The sequence below is a fragment of the Musca vetustissima genome, unplaced genomic scaffold (assembly GCF_032173495.1).
Source record: "Musca vetustissima isolate MV318-11 ecotype Yass unplaced genomic scaffold, APGP_CSIRO_Mvet_v1 utg2116, whole genome shotgun sequence".
NCBI classification, from domain to species: Eukaryota; Metazoa; Arthropoda; class Insecta; order Diptera; family Muscidae; genus Musca; species Musca vetustissima.
Window position 1 is genome coordinate 181,833 of NW_026882293.1, and position 10,692 is coordinate 192,524.

Here is a 10,692-nt window from a genome sequence, read left to right on the forward strand (position 1 = left end):
AAATCGGATGAAAATATATACGGGAGTTATATCTAAATCCGAACCGATTTTTGGGAAACTTAACACACATCATTCTAAACTTTATTCAATACGCTATGCCAAATTTCGTGCAAATCGAAAGATATATAGAGACTGTGGTACACCATTTACATTAAATCGGATGAAAATATATACGGGAGCTACATCTAAATCCGAACCGATTTTTGGGAAACTAAACACACCATAATTCTAGACCTAATTCACTACTTTATGTCAAATTTCGTGCAAATCGAAAGATATATAGGAACTATGAGGCATCATTTACTTAAAAACGGACGAAAATATATATGGGAGCTATATCTTAATCTGAACCGATTTTCACGAAACTTAACACACATCATTCTAGAATTAATTAAGTGCGCTGTGCCAATCGATAGATATATAAGGTCTTTGGTGCACCATTTACTGAAAATTGGACGAAACTATATGTGGGAGCTATATCTAAATCTGAACCGATTTCAACAAAACTTGACATATATAAATCCAGACCTAATTCAGTACTCTGTGCAAAATTTTGTCTCCATCGGACAAATATTGACAGTATTGTGCACCATTTACATAAAATCTGAACCGATTTTCCGCAATTTCAATAGGGTTCGTCCTGGGCCAAACAAATAAGCTGTACCAAATTTCATCCAAATCGCATTACAATTTAACACCAACAGACGGACGGACATGCATAAATCAAATGAGAACCCGAAATACCAAAATTTTTCCGAACCGACCTAAAAAATATCGAATAATGGAGGATAACCAGACATATGAGAACTTTTTCAAAACTTGGGTAATTATACCCTACACAACTATGTTGTCAGGGTATTATAGCTTTGTGCAGCCCCAAGAGTTTGTAACGCCGCGAAATATTGGTCCTAGACCCACCTTTAAGTAAACCGATCGTCATATCTCGACTAGCTGAGTCGATCTAGACATGTGTGTCCGTCCGTCCGTCTGTCCATTATATTTTGTAAACACGATACAGGCCACAGTTATGGACCAATCTTCACGAAATTTTGCATGTAGGATGGGTTCTGGCCAATGAAGACCCCTATTGTTTTTGGTAAAGATCAGTTAATATCTAGGGGATGAAATTGACCAAATACTTAATTTTTATCGGTTTTTCTGGTCGCTCTAGAGGCCGCAATTATGACCCAAACATCGCGAATTTTTACATAGAGAAGGAGATCTGGTCAAAGAATAAGCATGCCTGTTTTGATAAGGATCGGTCAATATTTAGCGGGTCAAATGGACCCTGACTTTTGTGTGAAAATTTACAAAATTTTTATTCTATAGCGTATAGATTTACCCCTGAAGGACATAGACCCAAAAAGTTGTTGGTACATCCAAGGGCAGTGGTTGACCTTTAAATTGATATCAAATATATGGTCGTATGTACTCAGATGAGGTAGTTACACTTAAATATTTACAGGTGCTTATGTATTCAGAAATTATGTAGTAACCCAAAGTCGATCTATAGGCTCCAATGGGAATAAGAAGATCACAACACAAGGGAATCTGGACAAGTAATTAGAAGGGCTGTACAGAACATTAGTAATAATTGTCGGCCTCTAGTTGGTCCAGATGGTTCAAAAATCGCGAAAAATTGCCCAAGCTCAGAATATAGATTCACAGAAAGTTAGTTTTTCGTGGAAGTTGTGTAGGGTATCATATGGTCGGCCCCGTCCGACTATACTGCTCCGCTCACTGTTTTTTTTATATAAAACGTGTCCCAAAAACCACAATGGTACCTATATAAAGATGCTACCCTAAAAAGTACATATTGCGATCTGGACTATTATGCAACTTTATTGGATATATCTTTAATATATCCAATAAATAATTCAAATTCAATATATTCTCCATTGTATGCCGGGGGGTATAATAAACTAATTCCCATCATGAATCCCAATAATTCACAAGTTATTAAATTTTTTCTCTTGTCTAATGGCAACTTTGTTCAAAATTCCAAACTAATTTACAACAATTAATAATGTTGCATACTTTTAGGCGTTTCAATAATACCCATCAATATCAAATAACAATTCCAAACCGATAATAACAATGGATCCACCCACCTTGGAAACACCGCCAGTAATTCGACCGCTACCACCAGTCCTACAGGAGGTGGCCATTTGTGAACTAAATGAAAAACCCGAACTAATACACGAAGATGTTTTGGCATTTCGTAAATGGATACACAGTCAGCGGCATTTGAAGGCACGAACTAATGATCAATTTTTATTGGCATTTTTACGTGGCTCTAAATACAGTATGGAAAGGGCTAAGCAAAAGCTGGATCGTTATTACACTCTGAAGGCGGCCATACCGGAGGTATTTAACGAAGGGCGTTCAGTGGATAATCCACAAGTATTGGAGATACTAAGGCAGGGGTAAGTTGATCAAAAATAAAATTTCTAATTTCAGATCTCAGTTTTACTTTCCACCTAACCTCAAACTCATTAAAGTATTTTGTTCTCTTAAGCATCATTTTACAAATTCCCCTGCCGGAAGATGATCGCCGGCCATGTGTAACCATTATTAGAGCCACCGCATATGATATTAATAAATATAAATTTTCCGATATTATACGCGTTGGTTCTATGTTCGGTGAGATCATGATGATTGAAGATGATCGTTCCACGGTTTGTGGCTTTTTGGAAATTATGGATATGGTCGGTGTTACTGGTGCCCATTTGTTTCATTTGCAACCGGATATCTTGCGTAAATTCTCCGTATTTGCCGATGAGGCAATGCCAATGCGACAAAAGGGCACATGTTTCATTAATGTACCAGGTCCATTCGAGAAGGGTTTCAATACGCTGAAGGGATTCTTTCCGGAGAAAATGAAGACAAGGGTGAATTATAGAATTTCTATTTTTATTAGATTTTACTAACCTGTATTATTTGCAGATAAACGTCAGTGCCAATCATGATGTTATCTATGATCTAGTCCCTCGAGAATGTCTCCCTGTGGAATATGGTGGCACAAATGGTACCATGCAGGATATTATCGAAAGAATGGAAGAAAAATTACTGAGATATCGTGAATACTTTCTGCAAGAACCCAATTATGGTACAGATGAAAAATTACGTAAAATTGATAGAGCCTATAGTGTTGATAGTGCCTTTGGCACGGATGGCTATTTTAGAAAATTGGAATTTGATTGAATGGCAATCGTTTCCAAAGATTCTAAATTAGCCCATATTTCATGTGGTCCTGTGTGTTTTGTATCAGTGGGTTTCCAATCTAACAGCATGAGGGCATTGATTTTTATGGAATTTTTAAACAACCAACCAATCTAACCAAAGAATATTTTATAATATTGTTGTTATAACGAATAGATCTAAGTGTTCAATGTTATGTGTCACGGTTCTCTCTCTCTCTCTTAACATATTTTAAACAATTCCATTATTATTTAATTACAGATTTAATGAGAAAACGTAGAAAACCTGGACCATGGTTTACAAGAACATTATGTCAGATTTTATTCTAGTTTATAATCGTTGAAGTTTTTATTATAAATATATTGTAGTTATAGATAAGTGTATATGTATATATAGCATTTATATTACATCGATTTATAAGCACCAGTTATTTATATAAAATAACGTTATTTAATATATGTATTTTTGCACTGTAGATAAATAAATAATTATTACAACATAATACAAATTGCAGAGTTTTGAAAAAAGGAATTTAAAGTCAGTAGTGTTGGCGGTTTATTTGGGATACCATTTGTATTTTGTTTTTGCAAAATAGTCAGGATGAACCCCAGTTTGTTGTTTTTATAAAAAAAAAACAACTATTTATTAGTGGGGAATGTATGGCATTCATACCCAAATGCCTCTTGTTACAAAGCGAAGTACTTAGCTGATCAACGACATAAACTGCATGAGAATTCCGCTGGAGCCTCACTTCGAGGTTAACAAGGCATTTACAAACAATACCACACTGGGATTCAGCCTGACTATTTTGCAAAAACGGAATTTAAAGTCTTTAGTCACAATTTAATTTTAATTTTACTAGTAAGGAAAGAAGTAAAGCCAGACTGGGTCAGCTATATAATACCCGTTACCTTGGGGTATAATCTACATATGTGTCCTAATTGACTTGAAATTGAACAAACTTAAATATTTGATCTTTATCTATAAGAGAACCAGCATACATCAATCCATACTCATGCCTTTCTGCTACCTATGCTAAATTTCATTTCATTCGGGCAGATTTAGAGCTGTTTGCGTACAATGTGACATATTTATGTAAATCGGTTTAAAGCTAACTTGTTACACGATATGCGGTGTGACGCACTGTTCAAAATTTAATTTCATTTGGACACCCGTTCGAAATACCTGTGGAGCTATGTCTGCATCTGCACCAATTTCAACAAAACCCAATAACGTCATTCTAGTCTGAATTTGTGGAAAATTTTGTGTCAATCGGACAAACATTAGGAGTTTGGTGCATCATTTATCTAAAATCCGAAAATGTATATGGGAACTATATCTAAATTTGAACCGATTTCGACAAAATTTGCCAGAGAATAATTTATTTTAAATTTGGGACATTGTACAAAATTATGTGCTAATCGGACAAATTTGGGTCTTATTGCATAATTTACAGAAAATCGGAAGAAAATATATATGTAAGCTATAATCTGTGTGATAATTTAAGGGGAACCCCCCCCCCCCCCCATTCTCGGGGTCAAAAATTTTTTTGACATAATTCGAATCTACCCTAATTCAAGAATGTCCCTTCAAAATTTCAAGTGAATATCTAAAGAACTCTTGAAGATATAGCCGATTTATTCTGTCAGCATCAACTGACGGCTCTTTTCTCTTTTGCGAATGGCGGGCACGATAACTCAAAAACTAATAACCCAATCGATTCCAAATTTTTACACGCTTCTCTGTAAGTGTATAGCTATCGTATGAACTAGGATAAAGCTATTCGGTGAAGATCTTCCTTATTTTTTAACTTAGTTTTTGGTCAAAAATCGGTGATTTTCCAAAAATATTTTTTCAAAGGTCCGTCATTTTGTTAATTTTAGAGCGAAGTCAATAATCCTAGTTCATACGAGAGCCAGACATGTACTCTTTCTAACACCGTTGGAATTTTCGGATTCCGATGTTCCATTGAGGAGTTATCATGCCCGCCATCAAAAATAAGGACTTTTCTATAGTTACAAAAAACAACAACAAAACAACAACACAAATTTTTTGTAAATTATTTTTCTTCTCTTTTACATCTTCAAATATATATGCAAAGTTACATACCTTAACAAGCGTTGGTTTTGATTTACCAGCCCTTTGAAAATCTTGAAAAATGAAAATCGAGAATGGATGGGGTTCCCTTAAGGAATTAATATATGAATCTGAATTCTCACAACAAGTTGTTTCGAATTCGAAGTTCCGTGCAAGACCTTTCAACAGGTGATTAGTAATAGACACGAAGTGAAGAAGACTGAGTGTTGAGTGAGCCAGAAACCACCGACCCCGCACACGAAACAACAGGTGTGTTAATATTGCTACCTGTCCCGTTCACAGGAAAGCCTCTTCCAGGAAGTTCAACGTACATCTAGGGAGTTGTCGTAAGTCATTAGAACTCCAGGTCCCAGTCATCCAAGGGACTGCTTCTCAGCAATGGGTACTCTAGTCATCCAGAAGGCTGTTCACGGCAATTTTATCGGTGTTCTAGTCATCCAGAAGGCTGTTCACGGCAATTTTATCGGTGTTCTAGTCATCCAGAAGGCTGTTCACGGCAATTTTCCCCGGCGAGATCGCTACCTTAATCCAGAGTTTATTCCCCATACCAACGGTGGCACAACACATACCCCAGTCTCTGACATTTTTCCCAATTTCAATTTCAAATAAGTGACCTAAGCAGATCATCCAGGACCGAATAAAATGCTTGGGGCTAGATTCTAAGAATTTTGCAATGGATTATTGATTCAATTGCTATAAAAACTGATCCTTAGTTATGCATCAACGAAGGCCATCTACATTCAATAATATGCACAACATGAAAAATCTCTCCTCTCCCAACATATGTACAATCTGACCGAACAAAAGTGACATCTACATGTATTGATTTTATTTAATTTTTGTTGGGGGTGTATACTTTTCGGCTCTAAAATACAATTCGGGTTTATTACATTAGAAAATCGTGTTACAAAATAAGGAAGAACTTCAAGAAATGTATTTATCCTAGTTCATACGATGACAATCATGCCCGCTATTCGTAAAAACACTGTTTTGAGAAAAATGTGTTGAATGTTTTAGCTCTCTTACCATCGTTTTTTCTGTGTTCATTAGAAATTTTAAAAATACTATCTTGAATAAACGTGGGTACATTTTAATACCGAGAATGTGGTGAGGTCACGTTACAAATATGTATTTTAAATTGGTTGTCTGTTTTGTTAATTCTGAAATACTTTCATCTAGTTTTGTCATTAGTGCTTCATATAATAAGGGATTTCTCGTCACTTGCCCCTCCTCTGAGCATAGGGCCCGATTAGTTCATCATCTCTTCACTACACTGTGGTACAGGGTATTATGTCTTTGTGCATATGTTCGTAACAGGCAAAAGGAAACGAGATAGACACATGGTTCCTTTTGAGAATATGCATAGAATCATTTTCTGAGTCGATTTATGCATGTCCGTCTGTCTGTCTGTCCATGTTAAATTGTAAACAAAGTACAGGTCGCATTTATGATCCGAATTGGATGAAATTTGGCACAGGTCACTTATTCGGCCCAAGGACGAACCCTATTGAAATTGGGATAAATCGGTTCAGATTTTGATGTATCTCCCATATATATATTTAACCGATTTAATGTAAATGGTCCCTATATATCTTTTGATTTGCACGAAATTTGGTACAGCCCAATCATTTAGGTCTAGAATGATGCCTGTCAAGTTTCGTGAAAATCGGTCCTGATTTAGATATAGCTCCCATATATAGCTTCGTCCAATTTCATATAAATGGTGCACCAAAGTCCCTATATATCCTTCGATTTGCACGGAATTTGGCATAACGTACTAAATTGAGCCTAGAGTGATGTCTGCCTTGTTTCGTGAAGATCGATCCAGATTTAGATATAGCTCCCTTTTATTATATATTGATTTTAAGTAATTCACGCACCAAGGAACCAATAGGCTGATAGGAACAAAACGTTCTGAAATTTGTATATATATTTTCGCCCGATTTCAAGTAAATTGGGCATCAAACTCATGTTAGTCAGATTGACATCAACTTACAAAATTGAGCATAGAATTACGCGTTTTGTAGAAGTACAGACATAGCCCAACGGATGACCTATTTATATTTGTTTGAAGCCGATTTACATACTTTATGGATAGATCTAGGCAGATTCAAATTTAGATAAATATCACATATTTTATTTCATCCAATTTAATGTTAATAGCCCTGTTTAATATACCCATAGTGGTGAAGGGTATCATATAGTCGGCCCCGTCCGATTTTACTACTTTCCTTACTGGTTTTTAGTTTTATTCCTGCTAAGTAGATGATTGGTCTGCTATAGCCCGCCCTAGGAGATGCGACTGTCATCTATCGTTGACTAGAAATAATGTTCTCTTGAATTTTATGCAGTGATGAGATGTGAGCACTGCCTTTTCTGAATTTTAGTGTTATAATTTTTGAATTTTCCGTTCCCTGAAAGTGGAAATTTTTTAATGAAATGATCATGTGTGCATAAACACTACAATGATTGGTAATATCGGTTACAACAACTAATCCAGAAGCTTAGATCTCACACATAAATTTCATATTTTTTCTGTAATTACCGTTAGTCATTGTCGTATTTTCCGCACCCTGACACCCAATGCCATTAAATCCATTCATTGACATACAACGAAAAAAATAGATAAAAACACACACAGTTTCGATTTTGAAAAAGAGGGGATACTACGGTGTCTAATTAAACTAATAATGATTTCCTTATCAATAAAATATTATTCGGGTATCCGAAAAAAATATTTGAAGAGACCGTCGCCAAAACAAACCAAAAAATGGTTTATTTGTTTGGCTACCACAACGAAGTCAGTGCATTATTACACAGAACCTAGACAGTATAAGACTGAAAATATAGTCAGCTAAAAATATTATTTTTGCGGGACACTTTTTTTTAGTAGTACATAGGAAATAGACAAAATGGTTGTCAGACCCCTGCCAGAAGCCTTGCAGAAAATTGCCATAGAGGAATTAAATGAAGATCCCAAGAGAGTGGAAGCGGATTTAGCCGCCTTTAAGGAATGGATCCTGCAACAGCCACACCTGAAAGCCCGCATGGATGATCAATTTCTGATAGCCTTTCTGCGTGGTTGTAAATACAGTTTGGAAAAGGCTAAAGCAAAATTGGATAATTTCTATACGCTGAGAGAAAAATATCCTGATTTATTAAAACGTCCCAATTTGGAGGATCCCAAAGTTCGGGAATTATTGAAATTGGGGTAAGCAGGACATTTTTTTTAATTATCTAATATTGTTTATAAAATGTTTTTTTTATTTCCAGTATTGTTTTATATCTCCCTGAACCTTTGACGGAATCTGGTCCTCGTTTGGTATTGGTACGCAATGGTGCCTATGATCCTTCACAAGTTTCATTTGCTGAAGTGGCCCAACTGCGTCAGCTCATATCGGATATTGTCATGATGGAAGATGATTATGCTGTGGTTAGTGGTATTATTTTCGTTATGGATTTCAGTCAAGTCGGTGCCTCACATCTCTTCCAAGTCAGTCCCAGTGTAATGCGCAAGGTTTCACAATATTCCGAACAGGCTCTACCCTTCCGCATTAAGGCTTCACATTTTATTGACACGCCCTCGGGATTTGAGCCTGTGTTTAATTTAATCAAACCCCTGCTCCCCGAGAAGATACAGAATAGGGTGAGTTCCAGATGAATATCAGATCAAGGGTCATTATTTATTTCGATTTTGTATTTGTTTTACAGTTATATGTCCATGGTGGCAAACGCGAGGAACTTTTCAAAATCATCCCTAAAAAATTCCTACCCAAAGATTATGGTGGTGAGTGTAAAAGTATCCAGGAACTGATTGACTATTGGGAGGAGAAGATGTTATCTTATATGGAATTCTACAAAGAAGAGAACCAATTTGGTGTCGATGAATCAAAGCGGATAAAGGAGGAGACCACAAATCCACCAGAAACATCAATGGGTTTGGTGGGCTCGTTCCGCAAACTTGTAGTAGATTAATAGTATTTGCATTTCTCCATAAATTAATAAAATTAAAAATTATTTTTTTTTGTGAAGTTTTTCTTTGGAGAATCTAGGTATACCGAACTCTTTAAAAATTAACCAATGCTAATAGTTATTTTGGGGGCGTGGTATTTGTAAATATAGCTAGTCTTTATTTGTCCACAAATTCTAAATAAAATTTCATAATATGTTTAGCCTTTTCCGATATAAACTCTGCTACCGAGAGTTTATATCTCTACAGCACTGATACTGAAATCGCAAGGGAGCAAAAGAAAACAAATCACAGTTTATAATCGATAATTTATTTGTTTTGTATCGATAATCGGTATTATAGGTTCATTACCAAAAGCTGGGAAATCATTTCAAAATTATAATGTTTCTGGAATAGAACAATATTATCCACAAAATTTTCGAATTTTCCTCGATACATTTCAAAAAAACATTTTTTTTACCCCGGTCTAAAATATTTATGTACCTGTCCATAGGTCAAACGAAGATATTCTTCAATAATTCGTTTTATTTTTTAATAACTCGAAATGATACATTGCAAAAAAAAAAAAAAAAAAATCAGTAAGGAAAGTAGTAAAGTCGGAAGGGGCCGACTATATTATACCCTTCACCACTATGGGTATATTAAACAGGACTATTAACATGAAATTGGATGAAATAATATATGTGATAATGTGAATCTACCTGGATATATCCATAAAGTATGTAAATCGACTTCAAACAACTATAAATAGGTCATACGTTGGGCTATGTCTGCACTTCTAGAAAACGCAACTACGTAGTTCTATGGTCAATTTTGTACGTTGTGCAAAATTTGATGTCAATCTGACTAACATGAGGAGTTTGATGTCCAATTTATTTGAAATCGGGCGAAAATATATGTGGAAGCTCTATCCAAATATTAAGCGATTTCAAGCAAACTTGTCACAGGTTAGGTTATACTAATTTCAGAACGTTTTGTTCCTATTGGTTCCTTGTTGCGTCAATTACTTAAAATATGTGAGCTATATATGTGGGAGCTATTTAGAAATCTGGACCGATTTTCTCGAAACTTGGCAGACATCACTCTAGGCTCAATTCAGTACGTTATGCCAAATTTCGTGCAAATCGAAAGATATATAGGGACTTTGGGGCACCATTTACATGAAATCGGACGAAACTATATATGGGAGCTATATCTTAATCTGGACCGATTTTCTCGAAACTTGGCAGACATCATTCTAGACCTAAATGATTAGGCTGTACCAAATATCGTACAAATCGAAAGATATATAGGGACTTTGGGGCACCATATACGTGAAATCGGACAAAACTATATATGGGAGCTAAATCTGGACCGATTTTCTCGAAACTTGTCAGACATCACTCTAGGCTCAATTCTGTACGTTATGCCGAATTTCGTGCAAA

General features: G+C 35.7%; 2 protein-coding genes across 2 annotated transcripts; both read left to right on the forward strand.

Annotated features, from left to right (window-relative positions):
- The first annotated feature begins 2,097 nt into the window (after positions 1-2,097).
- On the forward strand, positions 2,098-3,205 carry LOC133328567 (alpha-tocopherol transfer protein-like). The gene is made up of 3 exons (XM_061537125.1): positions 2,098-2,426; positions 2,519-2,891; positions 2,947-3,205. The coding sequence occupies exons 1-3, from the start codon at positions 2,098-2,100 to the stop codon at positions 3,202-3,204; spliced, it is 960 nt and encodes a 319-aa protein (XP_061393109.1). The 3' UTR covers position 3,205.
- A 5,005-nt stretch (positions 3,206-8,210) lies between these two features.
- LOC133328568 (alpha-tocopherol transfer protein-like) lies at positions 8,211-9,273 on the forward strand. Its single transcript, XM_061537126.1, has 3 exons — positions 8,211-8,509; positions 8,572-8,944; positions 9,010-9,273. The coding sequence occupies exons 1-3, from the start codon at positions 8,211-8,213 to the stop codon at positions 9,271-9,273; spliced, it is 936 nt and encodes a 311-aa protein (XP_061393110.1).
- The last annotated feature ends 1,419 nt before the right edge of the window (positions 9,274-10,692 follow it).